Below are 16,910 nucleotides of genomic sequence, written 5' to 3' on the forward strand. Positions count from 1 at the left end.
GAAACCGGTGACCAAACTTTAACCCCCTAGGATGGAGGGGGAGGGTTCTGTTATCCGATTCCGTTCGGAGCGCAAGCCCACCTCTAAGGCAGACCGGAAGGATGCACTTAGTTTCCGGTCTCGGGGGCAAATTAGCAGTCTCACTTTGAATCCAAATCTAGGGTTCGTAATCAAGCAGAAACCGTGAGCGGGAAGACCCTCTTTCATCCACCAGGTTTAACTTGGCCTCTTTTCGCTTCCGAGTTTTTACTGAAAGTGGTGAGTGCCGCAGTCCAGGTGCACCCTGCTGGGCCCAAGGGGCCCGAAACCGCAGGAGAGGCGGCCTGCCCTCCTGCTCCCGGGAAAGAACGAGACTGGCCCGCTCTCGCCGTGGACTTGTCCCAGCCCCTTCAAGTGAACGAGGACGTGATCAGAAGGCACTATGTATGCGAGCTCTATAATTATGGCATCGATCAACTTGGAGAAGAGGTAATGATTATTTTCTGACTGGGGGTGTCTGTTCTACGTCTTGGAAATGGCAGACTATCCACTGGACCTGTAAAGATGGGCTCTCCTGGGTGATTGAGCAGTAGCTTGCCCCCGGCCCTTGTCTGCTTCGCCTCAGGGGCCTTCCACCGCCAGGCATTCCTCCATCCCTTAACACCCTCTCCCCAACCCCCCCTCAATAATATGTGCTTACTCTGTACTAAGCAGTAGGATAGATAGGAGGTAATCAGCTCGTACCCAGTCCCTGTCCCCAAGAGGGTCACGATCTAAGTGGGAGGGAGAGTGGGTATTTATCCCCCATTTTAGAGAGGAGGAAACAAGCCATTTGCCTGAGGTCACACAGGCAAGGGGAAGAGGTGGCATTGGAACTCAGCTTCCCTGCCTCCCACCCCCGTGCTCTTCCCACTAGGCCACACGCTTTAGCTGTACTTTGCTGTAAATGCTGAACAGCAAAGTACAGCTAGAGAGAAATAAAAATGGAGTTAAAGGGCAGCAGACATTCCCTGCTGCTAGACTATCCTTCTGATGAGCTGCAGGGTCTCCACCAACGCACCTGTAATCCTGTAGAAAGTCCCAACGGTCCGGACGGTGGATCCCCAGGGTCTGAAATGCCGGGATCGGATTTGGGCGGGGGGAGAGCCCAGAGGGAAGCCTATCTCCAGTAGGATCGCCCCCCCCCCCCCCCGTGTCCTGCACCTAGGGCAGCCCATGCCCAACTCCCGGTTTGTGTGCGCCCACAGGCCATCCTTCAGGTGCACGACAAGGAGGTGCTGGCCTCGCAGCTGCTGGTGCTGACGGGGCAGAGGCTGGCCTACGCGCTGCTCCACACCCAGACCAAGGAAGGCATGGAGCTGCTGGCCAGGTTCCCACCCACGCTGTGCACCTGGCTCAAGGCCATGGTAAGTCAGGCGGGGCCCCGACGGGAGAGGGATGGGGACACCCGGCGGCCCCTGCTAGAGGGCTCTCGGGAGAGAAATGCGGGATGATTTGTTCCTACCGCTTAAAAGGCGGTTGAGGAGAGCTGCCCGGGGAAGTTCATAGGCCCGGTTCGTAGGCCTCAACATGGGCCGCCAAGGAGGTGGATTCTGAGAGGGTGGGAGAAGGCCAGAGAGGCCCCTGCAGGCCCCGTCTCTACGATGGACTCTTCTAGTGGCAGGCGGGTGGTCGGAAGTGACTTGGTTCTGCTCACGTTCGCAGGACCCCCAGGATCTTCAAAACACTCAAGTGCCAATCGCCACGACAGCCAGACTGGTAAACAAGGTCATCGAGCTCTTACCGGAGAACCACGGCCAGTACGGCCTGGCCTTGCACCTCATCGAGGCCGTGGACGCCATTTCGGTCCCCTCGTCGTGACGCCTCTCGCCCGCCCGGAGACCCGGAACTTCGAGGAGAACCCTTCCTCGTGGCTTTTTGTAAATAAGAGAACAACATCCGCAGCTTTGAAACCGTGACGTCCCGGCTCGATTCTTCGCCACCAAATGAATATCGAAGAGATTAGTTTAAACTGCCATCTAAGGCAAAGACTAGCGAAGCCCGGTTTTTCCGTGTCTGCCGGGCTCGACTTGTGGTGTAGCTGTTCATTCTAGCCGCTGTTTTCGTTAGCCTAGTTTTCAGGTGTCCTTTTTCTCCGATTCTCCGTTTCATACTCTAAATACGTTAGTCGTCGTGATCTGTGTGCTCCTGTACGATCCCGGTGAGAACGGGAGGGAGAAAACCTCTACGGTCCCTCAATCGACGCTAGGAAAACCCTTCTCTGGTGCCATCGTGCTTCGTCCTAAGCTAGGCTGCGACCACGGGGAAGATCTGGCTGTGGAAAGGTCCCTTCGGGTGGAGCTGCTGGGCCGGAGGAGCAAAAGGAGAAGCAAGTAGGACTCAAACCAGCGAAACTGCACCTGAACTGCTGGGTCTCCCGTAAAATCACAGTGAATCCCTCAGGACGGAAATGAGAAATGTAAAAATGTATTATCTTGTAAATCTTAAATCCAGACACTATTTTTCCTAAGAGGTTCGTCGTCGGATCCGGTGATTCTTTTGTGCTCATAAATTGTAACGTACGATATGCACGATGCTTTGGAAGAACGACTTAGCAGACCTACCTCACAGGGGTGTTGTGAGACTTAATTAAAATTTCAAGAGCATAGCTCTGGGCTGTGAGCTGGGGGATCTCAACAGTCACCTCTTGAAATGTAACGGATCTCTTCTTTGCCCCACCATTTCTGCCCCCACCCATGGGTCCTGTGGGAGGGGAGGGGGAGGAAAATGCCGAATGTTGAGCTGCCAGTCCTATAACCCAAGAATTGAGCTAAAGTTAAAGCAACATTTTTATCCGTTCAGGTGTCCTGGCGTTGGTTGGAGGGCCTTTTTATATTCCTGAATGAGTCACAGATGTTACAAGACGAGTTGGCACTTCAACCCAGAAGAAGAAACGTTTTCACTACTTGGGCGGTTTCTTCTGAGTGAGAATAAGCGAGGAGGAGGAGGCGATAAAGGCGCTGAATGGGCAGAAACGATTCCTGGAGATGCCGTGACCCGTTGAGGCCTTCCCTCGCTAGCCCGTGGCTCGGTTCCCTCTGGGTCTGCCATCCTGTAAGTAGGCCGAAGCCCAGATTTACTCCCCCATGTTAATGCGCACCACTCTACTAAACGTTCCGCCCGCTGAAGGCTTTGCTCTCTTGTTTTTCACTTGAGCTTTTACGCATCGCTATGGGGTATGACCCAGGGCCGTTTTTACCTGCAGCATTACAGTTGCCAGGTCTAGCTATGAGATTCCTTAGGAGCATTCTGTAAGTAAAAAATAGCTGCATCTTTATTCGGGAGAGGGGGGCATAGTTTATGAATGGAATAAGTTTGTTGTTCTACTTTAAAAAAAAAAAAGAATCCCATTTAGAAACACCGTAGCGGTTCCAAACCCTGCAGCCATTTGCAGTCCGATTCGAAACGGTTGCAAGTCGGCTTATAAGTTCAGATAATGAGGAGGTAACTGCCCCGCAGAAATGTTGGGGGCTTAAAGGAAGGTGGCAGTTAGAGTGGTGACTAGTAAGCAGAATTAAGTGGTCCTGTTGATTTGCACTCGGGCACCGAGCTACTTACTCTCTGAAGAATAGTAAGATGGCAGCAGAGACGTTTCTGGGCTAAATAGATCGCCTGCAAAACGGGCAGTCAGTTGCACAGGGAACAAACGGACTGTTCCTCGTAACCCTATTTAATCTGGTCCATCGCGACATCTGCGACGCAGTCACGGGAAAATCAAGATAGTAAAGATGGGGCACGGCGATCGGTCTCCGTGAGAGGAAACTCAGTCGCTGTTCCTGGGCTCCCAAGGGACTCCGTGAAACGGCATAAAGCGTCTGCAGTCAGATCGTGAATTGGTATTTTGATTTATGGATCCTACCGACACGTAACTTAGAGTAGTAACTCGGTTCCAGATCGGATTCGGTTTCTGGTGAAAGAAACGTCTTAGGCTAGACTCTGCGATATTGCTCTTTTAAGCTTCCTTCAGATGTGTCTGCCCGGTTCTCGCCGTGACCCGTAGATGGCATGAAAGTAGTAAGTTAAGAACCACTTCCTACCTGGAAGATGAGGCTTCGGAATTCAGACTCGGCTCCCGAAAGCTAACCCGTTGCGGGATAGCGCCGACTGTCCCGTCACAGTCCCATTTCAGATAGATGCTTTTCTGGCGGAGTTTTGCGACTGAGTAGTCAAATGCTGTATATACTGCTCCTCTTTTCAGTGTCGGTTCATCTTGGTGGATTTGTGTATATTGGTGAAATAAATTTTGGGCTTTCATTACTTTGTTTCCTTAACTTTCAGAAAATGCAGGTGTAAAGTAAAGGTGTGCCTACCCACGCTTGCGGTACATCTCTCTCTCTTCCTCTCTGACTAAAAATGAAGCTCCGTCCAGTTAGCCGTAGTTCATTCGCAAGGGGGAATTACGCCGGCCGACAGGAGCACCTCCTCTTTGGGCAGCGGCGTTCTGTCCGTGGGCCGTTTTAAGAACTAACTTAAAAGAACTTAAACCGAGATCGACTGCTCCGGTAGGTCTTTATTTTCAAACGTTACAGAACTCTGGGCCCGCTTCTGCCAGAGAATAATATTTACAAAATATAAAACATTAGAAGGTTTCTACTCTGCTCCCTTTGCCGAAGACAAACCACAGCACGCATCAAAGGCCTGATACCAGCCAGGAGGAGGGAGGTGTTTCTTGCCCCCGTCACTCCTGTATTCCAGAGCTAGGAAGGAATCTCTGCGTCGACAGGGTCCCCGGCCATTTATACGGCCTCTTTAACGCTAGGTAATAAATAGAAGCCAAGCCTTAGTACACACACACACAATCCCCGCTCCTGTTCTTCCCTGTCACCCGGAGACGGGTGCTTAAGCTCCCGACCGTTTCAAACCTATCAAAGCTGGCTCGGTGAGCACTAAGCTGTTTTGTTAGAGACGGAGAGGCGCCAGCTACTTCCCAGCGATAACTTCTAGGCAGCGGGGGCAAGGTGTCTCGGAAGACTCGGACGTGTACTTCCAGCAACGGGGGCACTTCTCTTTGGTAGTCGGAACGATTATGACTTTATAAGATGACTCTTCACGGATATCGCCGCCTACGGACGAAACAGAAGGTTTCCGATGAGTCGCTGGTGTGGAGTCGGGGACCGCCCCCAGGCGCTTGCTCCCCCTGACTACGTGCCTAACGGTGAGTGGTAATAACGACTGTGCTACCTGACGAGTACTTACTAGGTGCGAAGCACTGATCTAAACACCACGTAAGATAATCAGGTCTCCCAGGGGACTCACGGTCTAAGTTCTAAGGGAACTGAGAAGCACAGAGAAGCGACTCGCCCAAGGTCAGGCAGCAGGTAAAGGGCAGCAAGGAGATTAGAACCCGGACTCCTTCCACTAGGCCGCGCTACGGTGGAAACGCAAGTTTCCGTGGAATTGGTGGCGATGCCACCGGTTCCGAACAATAGAAAACCAGCTCCAACTCTCACGGTGCTAAAGGAGACGCTCCTTGACCCGCTGCTGAATTTGAATTCCCAACCCAAAGGGTGGCGTGTTCGGTGTTTATTTCAAGGTTCCAGTCGATGACTGGTAGTGAGTGCTACCTGGGTGCACGTCAGTGTGCTGATTTTAGTGATGAATGTTAAGGTGGTCTCAATGAGAAGAGCATGGAGCGGGGGGGTTCTAGTCTCAACTCTGCCACTTGCCAGCTGTGCCTCAGATTCCTCATTTGTAAAATGGGGATGCGGGGGACAGCCCTCCTCTCGTGACAGGAACTGTGTCACATTAAGTGCTTAATAAACACCACATCATTATTACTATTACAATCCAACTACAGAAAATACCAACAAAACCGTCCCGGCCTCGCAGGGGTGGCCGAGACCCGAGACCATCTACCGCCGGATCATCCGATCCTCCAACTGCGTCCACCCTTGGCCGGGGGGGGGGGACAAAGCAGCTACGGCTCTCTCCCCGCCCCGACGGGACCGTTCCCGGATACATCGTCTTCTGGAGCCACAGCTGGTCCCGCCCCGACAGACGTGGGTATCGCATGGGAAGCTCTGATTCCACTCTACCGTCCCAGGTGCAACATGTAGTGAAAACACGCTACGGCCAGATGGGCTATACTCCAATTTCAGCAAGGTGTCTCTAGTGCCCCAGCCATCCGTGTAAATTTTCTCTAACTCAGGTCCTTATGCTAGGTCCTCTGCTAGGGTTCTCTGTGGAGGTTAAGGCTATTTGAGTCCACAGTAAACAAGAAACCCTTAACTCCCTTGGCCTCATTTCCAAATTGGAGAGGGAGAAGGGAAAAAAGTCCACGAACGCCTGCTCACCCGCACCCACTTGAGGGTGGAAAATTCCTCCATCCCGGCTGCCGGTCAGTCCGGGGCAGCGGTCACCGAGCGCCTTACCTTCCAAGTTGATCAGAAAAGTCCCTTTAACCTCGGTGACGTCGGCTGGGAGGTCTATAGGATCCTGGGCCAGCAGCGTTGTCTGGGAGGCCATCATCAGCTCATTCAGCTGGGAAGTGCTAGAAGTCTCTTCGGCCTGCAGGATCTAGAGACAGATGTTCGCCACTGTTACTTCCTAATCTCCGTGTGCGGGGGAGGGAGGAGGGAGTTGGGTTTTGCAGCGACAGAGACAGGAGAGGTGAAACCGAGGGCCCGAGGTCCAATTTCTCAAACGGGATGAAATCCCCCAGCACCAGGGGATGCGATTCTATCACTTGAACCTTCGGTTCTTAGCAAGCTGGGGGCCGGGAAATGGTACAGTCGGTCGTTCCGAGGCAAGGTCATCAGGCAAAAGCCCCCGAATGGATGGACCGGCTCCCCGCCCGCCGCTCCGTTTACCTCCATTATCTCGAAAAGCAGTCCGGGCTCTATGACGATGACCACGTTGAACTGGGTGGCGTTCTGGCCGGGGATGCTTCCGAGGAATGAATCTCTCATGGCACAGGCACCCTCCACCGCTTCCTCCAACCCAGGTTTCTTCCAGACGGGACTCGTGCTACACCATCCGGTCCGAAAGACCCCTTTGGGTTCTGCAAAACACCCCCCAAAATCAGGCACGTTGTAATTTTCACCCTTTGGCGAAACAAAACCCGTGGGTGCTTTAAGTATTTCAGCGCACGCCTCCTTCCGACATTTCCTTGCTAGCACCAGAAGCAGGGCCTGCAGGGCGAGACAGCGGGGGGAGACCCTCCGAGAGCTCCTCCGCTCCCCCAGACCCAGATGCAGGGACGGAGGGCAGCCGTGCCGCCGGGGCGTTGGCTAGGAACAGGTCAGGGACTACCCGTCAAGATGGCCACTGAGCCCAAGGTAGGTTAACTCCTCAGTTGGGGCGGTACTCCTGCCTTACAGCTTCCGGCCGGGACGTCTCACCTTTCTCGAAGGGGAGATGCTGGAACACCTCTTCGGCCAGATGAGGAAGGATCGGGGCGAAAGAGCGGACCACCACATCCAGGATCTCCGCTAGCACGGTCTGGCAGGAGCGCCGCTTGGGGTCCTTCTCCCCTTCGCAATACAGCCTAAGCCGGGAGGAATGAGGGAGGCGGAAATTTGCGTGTACACGTCTTTAAAAATCAAGATCAAGGCATAAACTACTCTTAAACACGGGTGCCCACTCCAAGGGGTGAACAGGCCCGAGCCCGTGTGATTCGGCCTCCCAGACTTGCTCATCCCAGTTCGCTGGTAGTCTTCTGGCTTCAAAATTCTTGAAAGCCTGTCCTGCCAGGCCTCATCTCCCCCTCAAAATCCCTGCCCCACTTGCCCTTGCCCTCAAAATACAAAGCTGGCAGCTCTCTTCTTGAGTAATGTTTTCCATTTTTCCTTAACCGGTTCTAATGGTGTTTCAAAAAAAATGCCGACCAAAATATAGGATGCTTTCCTAATTGTCACCTGGTCCACCGGAAGCTGGGAGGGAGGACTGCTCTGCCAGTAGAGCCTTGGGGGCAAGGAGGGCTAGCCAGAAAAGGTAGTGGGGCACTATCATTGGGCAACTGGTTTGGGTGCATCTCTGCCGAGGAGGGGGCATCAGCACCACCTTTACACAAATACCACCTCATGCCTTTCTCATTGGCATGTTAACTGGGGATAAAGGAAGGATCAACAGTTCCAACTCTGTGCAACACCTAGGGCCTCACTAGGCGTCGGTAGCTCAGACTTCACCCAGCCAGCACTCCTACCTGTCTTTGATGATGCTGAAGTAAAACTTGGACAGTTCTCTGTTCTGGAATACTTGTAACTGCCGGATGACCTTTCCAAAATCATACTGCTTGTAGGCCTCCGTAACCTGGGGGACAGAAACAAAAGGAGAGGGGGGTGAGATGACACCCATCCGGAGAGGTCCAGTTTTACAACCAACTGATTCTGTCGAGAGCTTACGGGGTAGGGGGCACTGTACGAAGCATTCGGGAGGGTACGACAGAGCAGAGTCGACGGATAAGTTCCCCTGCCCTCGACGAGCTTACAGTCTTTACGTTTGGTCGTTCTGACATGGGAGTCAGCAGGCTGGCCAAATGTTGGTATTTGTTAAGCGCTTACTATGTGCCGAGCACTGTTCTAAGCGCTGGGGTAGATACAGGGTAATCAGGTTGTCCCACATAAGGCTCACAGTTAATCCCCATTTTACAGATGAGGTAACTGAGGCACAGAGAAGTTAAGTGACTTGCCCACAGTTACACAGCTGACAAGTGGCAGAGCTGGGATTCGAACTCATGACCTCTGACTCCCACGCCCGTGCTCTTTCCACTGAGCCACGCTGCTTCTCAAATGGAGACAGGAGCAAAAGGACAGACGGCTCTTGGGCCAAACATTCGCCACCGTTCAATCTGGATGTAAACCAAAGAGGGTGGAGGGCGGCGGGGGGCCTGGCCAGCTTCCACTGGCCAACCAGGAGTTATGGACCAGTGACTCGGCCCGGCCTGAACCAGGGCAGGGAATGCTATAGCTCTGAGAATAGCTTCTGCTCAGACACTTTCCTTTTATCCCCCACTGAGCTAGCAGTTTACCTGCGGCAGGGGAGGAAGAAACATGCTTTTAACATTAATGGACAACCCCAGATATGACAACTGAGGAAACAGCTTTCAAATAAAATATTTGAAAGCAAGGGCTATTTTGGCAGCAAACAAGCATTCTGGACGCTTGTTTCCTGCACATGTGATCTTTGCTGGGATCAAATCAAAACAGACTTGTTTGGGTTGACCTTTAGAGGAAAATGGAAAAAACCCCCAACGAATTGCCTAAAACCAATGCTTCGAACCCCACTGTTGACAAACTTCAACTGTTGCTATTTTGAAGGTGGAGACGTCTCAGTGGGGATGAGGTTATGGCTTTGGGAGGAGGACAGGGTTCAGTGAATGGTATTTTACTCTACCGAACTAAAATTCCTTCAACAATGTAGTGCACGGTTGGGGAAAATAAAATTGCCAGAAGGCAATGTGTGAAGACTTGCTCTTTCACAAAGATACCTTTGAAAGGTATGCTCAATTTACTCTTCCCTGTTTATCCCCACCAAGTACAAAACATCCACTAGCCCCCCTTCCCGGTTTCCACTACCTGTTAGTCCACATTTACCTTATTTGCAAAATCCTGCAACAAGTGTAGCATGAACTGGTCTATGACATACATCTCTTCAGTGGGGATGGACTCTGTCTCTGGATTGAAACCGGCCAAGTTGCCCAAAAGAAAGCGGACTGTATTCCTCAGCTACAAACGGGGAGGAAAAAAATGGATGTTTTAAAACTGGTGGCTCCCAAAAAAGAGAGTCTATTCTGTGATTAAAATTTTGCTCTGCATGTGCTAGTTTCCTAATAGAATTTTTCTAAATTGGAAGTCAGGATGGTCCAAATGATTGAGCTTAGAGGGAGGGAGGGACGAAGCAGGGGGAGGGACCTGTACCACAGCCGGCAGCAGAGGTGGAGGAGGGAGGAGGAGGAGGAAGAATCTCTGCTCCTGACTCCCTGTCAGTGGGAAGGGCAGGAGAGAAAAAATTGAAGGAAGTGGGGGTAGGTGAGGCATGAGAGACCATGGCAGCGAGAGGGGTTTTGGCAGGAGAATAAAGGGTTGGGGGGAAGAGGAGGAGGACATGAAAAGGACAGATTCTCTCCCTCATACCCACACTACATCTGTCTCCTCTTTCTCTCCCGGCAGCTCCTGCCAGGCCAAGATTTTGACATATCACCTCAGTGAAAGAGGGAAGGGAGGAGAGAGCAACCCAAGGCAGGGAGAGCAAGCACATCCCCTTGGGCCCCAGCTTCCACACTGTGGATGGGATCGTGGCCGTTCCCCTCCCTCCTATGCCTGCTCCCACCAGCTGCTCTCGGCTCAATGCCGAGGGTACAGACCGGGGTCCGCACACCCCGGCACGCTCCGGTCTCCCGATGCCATCTCGGACCCGGTCCCGCCCCAGGAGCCGGGGCCCAAAGCCTCACAATCGGGAAAGGAAAACCCCGCCCCCTGGGGCTGAGGGTTCCTTGTTTTAAAATCTGTCTGGATGCCTGTTTAGTTCTGCATTCTTCCCATTACAGATTAGGCAGCACAAGAGAGCCCCGACTCTCACCTTGTTAACATCTTCTCTGGCTGCAGCCAGTGAAGCCGAGCCAATTGTCACATCGGCAAAGACGTTCGAATCGGCCACCCACCAGCGAAGGACGTCGGCGCCGTAGGGTGGGTCTTTGCTGTGATCCTTTTGATGGAGAAAAATGCGGACCCGTGTTAGACACTTGGAATCTGCGTTTGCCTTTACAAATCCAGCAGGCTAGCTTCCTACTGGGGAGCGTGTGAATCTAGCACAGCTCGCTTACTACAGCAGTGCAGAGAAATACAGACCCGACTGTCCAGGGACCTGTAAAAGTTCTGATTAGTCTTGAAAGGAATAAAAATCTAAAAAGTACATTAAAAACTGCCCTCCGGTGTCAGTCCCGGAGTGCTCTGGGTCACTGATGCTCACGCCCCTTCACTGTGACCCTGAGAAGACTGTGTGAAAACGATGCAGACATTTCACTGTTTCCCAGCAGTTTTGAAGAACCAATGATCAGCATCATCAGAGCACACCTCAGTGGAATGATCCCTTCTTTCCAAGCTCATCATCAGCAACAGATCGGGAGAAAAAGGGCCAGCAGAGATCTTGAAATCTGGGTCCGGAAGCGGGTCCCGCCCACGGCTCAAGTGTACGACAAGATGAGCCACATAGACAAAGGGAAGTTGGGTGTGCTGGACAGAAGCCAGGCCGGGGAACAGAGGAGGCCGAGCCCAACGCAATCCAGGTCGGGTTGGTGTCAGGCTCATTCATTCATTCATTCAATAGTATTTATTGAGCGCTTACTATGTGCAGAGCACTGTACTAAGCGCTTGGGATGAACAAGTCGGCAACAGATAGAGACAGTCCCTGCCGTTTGACGGGCTTACAGTCTAAGCCGAGGGGGTGAAGAGGGAAGGGAGGGTGGTGGCTGGTATAGTCCAGGCCAATTTGGTGTGTTTGAACTATCGTGGTGGCTCCCCAGGGCTACGCCGTTGGGATGAGAGATCCCAGTGCACTCCGATAGGTTCACCAGGCCTGTGGCAGGGAGCAGCGGGAAACCCACAGGGACCAAGCATGTTAGGGGAAAGGCTTAGGAGTCAGAGGTTGTGGGTTCTAATCCTGGCTCCGCCGCTGATCAGCTGACTGTGGGCAAGTCACTTGATTTCTCTGTGCCTCAGTTACCTCCTCTGTAAAATGGGGATTAAGACTGTGAGCCCCATATGGGACAACCTGATTACCTTGTAGCTACCCCAGTCCTTAGAACATAGTAAGTGCTTAACAAATGCCATCGGTATTGTTACTGTTATTATTATGTCTTGGGAGTGACGACTCAAACCCGGAAGCAGTACCAGACTAAGAAGGCACAGAAGTGGTCTGACTGCCGATGTAAGGTTTCGGTGGCCCTATCCCGATCAAAAGCCGGTGTGGAATCCAGGGAGGTTTGCCTCGAAGACACTCTCTTGAATGTGGTACTGGGATTTTTGTTGAGGTCTAATACCGAAGAATCTTCGGGGCACTCAAGCAGCTGGGTCTTAGAGCATTAACTGTAAACTTCTGAGTCTTGAAACATGATTGAAATGTCCAAAATGCTTAGTAAAACTCACTCACCTGGCCTCCGTTGATGATGACATCAGGGTCAACTACATTCCCAAGAGATTTCGACATCTTTTCTCCCTTTTCTCCAAGAGTGAACCCGTGGACAACTACAGTTCTGAAGGAAAAATGAGTGAGTCCAACATTATACATTTCAAGGAAGACACAAGCCATTTTAAAAACAGAAGTCTAGAATCTCTCAGCCTGCTCCATCCTCTGCATCTTAGCCTAGGCTGATTTCAAAAAATTCACCCCAACAAATTGGCAAAGGATGGAAATTTAAGCTTACTTGGCTCCATTTTAGTTTATAAATAATTGGGGCCTCACCTACCCTTAGCAAACTTGAACCAAAGCCTCTACTGAATCTCATCGAGATCTTCTGACCATGGTAATTAAGGGGAACACGCTCTTCAAAGCTTTTCCATATTTCTGATCAAATAGAATATAATTTCTGTTCCAGTAGCTTTTAGCCAAATGTACTATTAATGCTATCTTTAAATAGGACACCAAAATATAGCCTGGAAATTTCAGTTTTCTTGTGGGTATTCAAGAGATACAATTCAAATACAATAATAGTTGTCAAAAGGTGGACTGTTCTAAGGTGGAAGAATCAAGGAAAAGAATATTACAAAATAAGGGCAGTGAAAATAATCATCTTTAAATTGGACTATGGTTACACAAAGGCACAATCAAAATACTTGGTTTAGCCTAGAAAAGGGAAAAAAAAATTTACATATCGCGGTAGAGTATTTTCAGAAACAAACTAAATGGATAGACTTACTTGACCATGATTATGTGCATTACCATTATTAACAATAATAAGAAAAATAATCGTGGTATTTGTTTAGCACTTACTATGTGCCAAGCACTGTACTAAGAACTGAGGTAGAGACACGATCATCAGGTCCCACATGGGGCTCACAGTCTAAAGAGGAGGGGGCCATAAGTAAGCTCCTTGTGGGCAGAGAACAAGTCTATCAACTCTGTTGTATTGTACTCTCCCATGCACTCAGTACAGAGCTCTGCACACAGTAAGCGCTCAATAAATACCATCGATAGACTGATTGTCAGGGTGACTCCTTAAACTGCAGTTCAGGCCCTTAGCTATTTATGTGTAATAATAATAATGATAATTTTGGTATTTAAGTGCTTACTCTGTGCCAAGCACTGTTCTAAGTTCTAGGTAGATAAAAGGTAAACAGGCTGCCCCACATGAGCCTCACAGTTTTAATCCCCATTTTCCAGATGAGGCAAGTGAGGCACAGAGAAGTGAAGTGACTTGCCCAAGGTCACACAGCTGATAAGTGGCGGAGCCATGAGGAGAACCCACGACCTCTGACTCCCAAGCCCGGGCTCTTTCCACTGAGCCACGCTACTTCTTGTATGCGTGCGTATATGTGAAGAAGTGACGTTTGGAAGCGTGAGGACTAGTTTCGGTTCAGTGTGATTACTTACTTGTAAGGGACCTTTTTCCGCGTTGCAATACTAGTTATTAATGAAGACTGAAACCATCCTCCAAGCTGATCCTTTCCTTCCATGTACACATCTGCGCTTTGGCCGGTATCTTTGAAAAAAATGTGGAACACAGACTTTGAGAATTCATTAAAATGACAGAGAAGATGACATCTGAGTGTGCATTTGGTTTCCCAATCCACTGACTGGCTTTGCAGAAATAGAAATGACTGGCTCTCTTGCCTGCGAATCCCACACAGCAGCAGCTACTAAATGCCCACAGGCTCTTGTTACGTTTCCAACTGGAGAGAATCCGAAAAATTGGAAAGTCATCCCTACTCTTAGGTGAGCTGATTACCTTGTTTTCATTGTTTTTTAAAACTACACAGCACATTAGGTCACTCCGCTCCTGTTGGAGACCGCGAGCACCGGGGACAGCCCCCCACGTTAAAGAGTACAAGCTTTGACTGACCCTGGTTGCAAGCGCACAACTGCTCGTTCCGACGTCAACTTGGGTAAACACATGGAATTGTGTGATCTGAAAGCAGAGATACCCAAGAGCAGTTTGGACAAATTCCAGGATCAGAGGTCCAGATTACTACGGGGAAAGTTGGGGTGTAGGGAGAACCATTAGGGATATTAGGTGTTGATCTTTAACGACTGGGGCAAATGTTTAGGAGAACACCCATCACGTGGTTACCCCAAGCATCTTGCGTTGCCACTGCTGGAGATAGACTCCTGGGTGGAGAGACCTGAAGTCCAACCCAACTGCTGAAATGAGTAGCTAAAAGGGCGGGTTGACTTAAAAAGGCTTCTGCGACACCATGCAGTTAAAATATATGCTACAAAAGGGCATAATCATTTTCTTCTTACTTGGGGTTCAAGCTTTTCTCTTTGTGCACTGCAGAATCTGAGAATTTTGTCTGTCTCCCCCTCTGTCAGCTCCTTGTGGGCAAAGAAGGCATCAGCTAATTCTGTCGCATGGTACTTTCCCAAACACTCAGTACAGTGTTCTGCCCCTAGCACGTATTCAATAAATACCAGGGATTGATTGATTTGGAAGTGAGTGGTGGGGGGACTTCCCGAGATCAACTTTCTACCTAGTCGGGGAAATCTTTAAGTAGGATGAGGAATCTTGGATGGTTTCTGAAAGGGAAGGAGCGGGGAAGGCTTTGAATCAGGGCTCGTGGGGTGGGAGTCGGAGGAGAAAGGGGTCAGGTAGGTGAGGGCGGCCTGCCGCAAGACCCTGAAGCTGAGGATGGCGCCAAGTTTAGTCGTCACGATGCACTGGGGCTCGAATTCTCCAATGCGAAGTGATGGCATACGTCCGCTCCGCTTGGAGAATGAGTGCTTCGGTTGGAAGCTTCACTCTTGTGGAATCTTCCTGTTACTGCCCTACTCCCAAGTTCCCTCCCTAACCCTAAGTGCCATTGGTTAATGGATCCAAAATCCCTCCCTAAACCGCACCTTTAGATCCCTAATTTCACCACAGCACAGAGATACTTCACATAAGGAAGGCGACATTTAGAACCTTCCTGTGACTGGGTTACAAGGGTCAAGGAAATTCAGCAATTAACTGTGTGGTTCTGTATTACTTTTAACTGTTCTCCCCCTAAGAAAACCAATAAAGATCTAGATTGAGAGAGAGCTATAAACGTCCTAATCTAAGCATCAAGGCAATAAGCAATACTTTTAAAGGCAGGAAGATAAGGTAGTAGTGTAATGAATCAACATCCCATAAAAAATCCATACTGCAGCAAAACCAACAGAAAAGCTTAGCTATCTATTACTGACTCACTGAACTTGTTTTAAGCTATAAAGGTGGAAGTGCTGGGGCTGAATAAGACATTTTACCTGTAACTGGATCAATACGCTGAATTAAGAGACCAAATAATGATGGAGAGACAGGTGAGGAAGCAGAAGAGGAGCAGGAAGAGGAGGAGGGGAAAGGACAGCAAGTATCATGGCGCCCTTAATTTGTTCTTCCACCATTTAAAAAAAATTAATAACTTTTTAGCGGCAGCACTTGGGTGCCATTTTGTTCTAGGTGAACCTTGATTCTCCAATCCTGGTCCTTCCGGCCCCGATAAACCTCCTCCATTTTGAATATACCTCAACTCCTACTCCTTAAACATTTGTCCGAGCCAGTCTTGGAGAACGGAGGTGCTTCTGCCTCTTGGGCCCTGCTTCCAATACTCTACGGCATTCAATTCTGAGCAATGAGCAGGATCTGGTTCAAGAGGTATGTGTGTAGGAGCCACTCTAATGTTCATAACAAGAATGGAACAATTATCTTTGGGTGGAAGGAAAGGTCATGGAAAGACCAACACAAGCTTATTGATTTTAACTATGAGAGAATGGGAAGCTTAGCTACAAAAAAATGCTGAAATGAGTAGCTAAAAGGGCAGGTTAACTTAAAAAGGCTACTGAGACACACCATGCAGGTAAAAGATATGCACTGGAATACAGAAACACCTGGCAATCAATTGGAATCTCTGCAGGGTTGAATGGCAAAGTAAAATTAGTGATCCTCAGAGGAAAATAGAAATCACCCTTTTAAATCTGGAAAGCTCACGTGAGTGAAGAAAGAGGACGAGAGCAAGAGTAAGTGTCTACTAAGTGTCGGTAGGCTATCTAGAGGCTACAAAGGAGTACGTGGAGCCGCTCACGAGGGATGCCACCACTGCTAAGTGATTTTTCCAGGATTTCAAAAACGGAAAGGCTGAAGAATCATGGTGGCCATTTGATCAGTGTAAAATTGTACCCAGATGAAAGGGAGATAACTCAGCCTCTCAATGAAGTCTTAATTCTGTCTGCTTTTGTAGCCGACAGCTCCAGGAAACTGGATCAAATTGGGGACACAATACAGGGGGTGATTTTAGATGACTAAAACTATGCTAACTAAATCACAAGGCCTAGATGAATGAACCCTTCTGATGCTTCTGAAGGGTGTCAGAGGGGAAGTTATGAAACTTGAGGCAACTTCTCATTTATAACACCTTTCCTAAGGGCTAACTGGATCTGGCTTACAATTCGACTGAAGTCAGTTTTCAGGAACCAACTGGATCATAAATCTGAGGACTGCCTGTACCAATTCCCCGCTACCAAATGAGATCTATTTAGTATGTTAACTGTACAGATTATTTATAATCTCCAGCCAATTTAGGCAATATTCAAAAACATTTTGAAAATCTTCTGTTCATAAACTGAAATGACTACTGACTTCTGTCATTCTGCCAGAACTAACAGATCCTCAATATGACCTACTTCATAGACAATCAAATATTATATTTTTAAATATTTACTTTCTTTTAACAACTTTTAGATGCACTCCTAAATATAACTTTTCTATTAAAAAAGCCCATCAG

General features: G+C 49.5%; 2 protein-coding genes across 2 annotated transcripts in view; one reads left to right on the plus strand and one right to left on the minus strand.

Annotated features, from left to right (window-relative positions):
• The window catches only part of RAB3GAP2 (RAB3 GTPase activating non-catalytic protein subunit 2), a 63,078-nt gene extending 58,803 nt beyond the window's left edge, over positions 1-4,275 (plus strand). The window contains exons 33-35 of the mRNA XM_029047302.2: positions 244-468; positions 1,227-1,385; positions 1,684-4,275. Of these exons, the coding sequence (XP_028903135.1) occupies positions 244-468; positions 1,227-1,385; positions 1,684-1,839 (540 nt within the window). The 3' untranslated portion in view covers positions 1,840-4,275. The remainder of the gene's footprint in view (positions 1-243; positions 469-1,226; positions 1,386-1,683) is intronic.
• A 233-nt stretch (positions 4,276-4,508) lies between these two features.
• The window catches only part of IARS2 (isoleucyl-tRNA synthetase 2, mitochondrial), a 35,484-nt gene continuing 23,082 nt past the window's right edge, over positions 4,509-16,910 (minus strand). Inside the window, exons 15-23 of the mRNA XM_029047303.2 lie at positions 13,546-13,654; positions 12,106-12,208; positions 10,537-10,662; positions 9,552-9,683; positions 8,162-8,268; positions 7,359-7,504; positions 6,828-7,018; positions 6,390-6,534; positions 4,509-5,081 (exon numbers count right to left, since the gene is read on the minus strand). Coding sequence (XP_028903136.1) covers positions 4,939-5,081; positions 6,390-6,534; positions 6,828-7,018; positions 7,359-7,504; positions 8,162-8,268; positions 9,552-9,683; positions 10,537-10,662; positions 12,106-12,208; positions 13,546-13,654 — 1,202 coding nt within the window. The 3' untranslated portion in view covers positions 4,509-4,938. The remainder of the gene's footprint in view (positions 5,082-6,389; positions 6,535-6,827; positions 7,019-7,358; positions 7,505-8,161; positions 8,269-9,551; positions 9,684-10,536; positions 10,663-12,105; positions 12,209-13,545; positions 13,655-16,910) is intronic.

The sequence above is a fragment of the Ornithorhynchus anatinus genome, chromosome 19 (assembly GCF_004115215.2).
Source record: "Ornithorhynchus anatinus isolate Pmale09 chromosome 19, mOrnAna1.pri.v4, whole genome shotgun sequence".
In the NCBI taxonomy this organism is placed as follows: Eukaryota; Metazoa; Chordata; class Mammalia; order Monotremata; family Ornithorhynchidae; genus Ornithorhynchus; species Ornithorhynchus anatinus.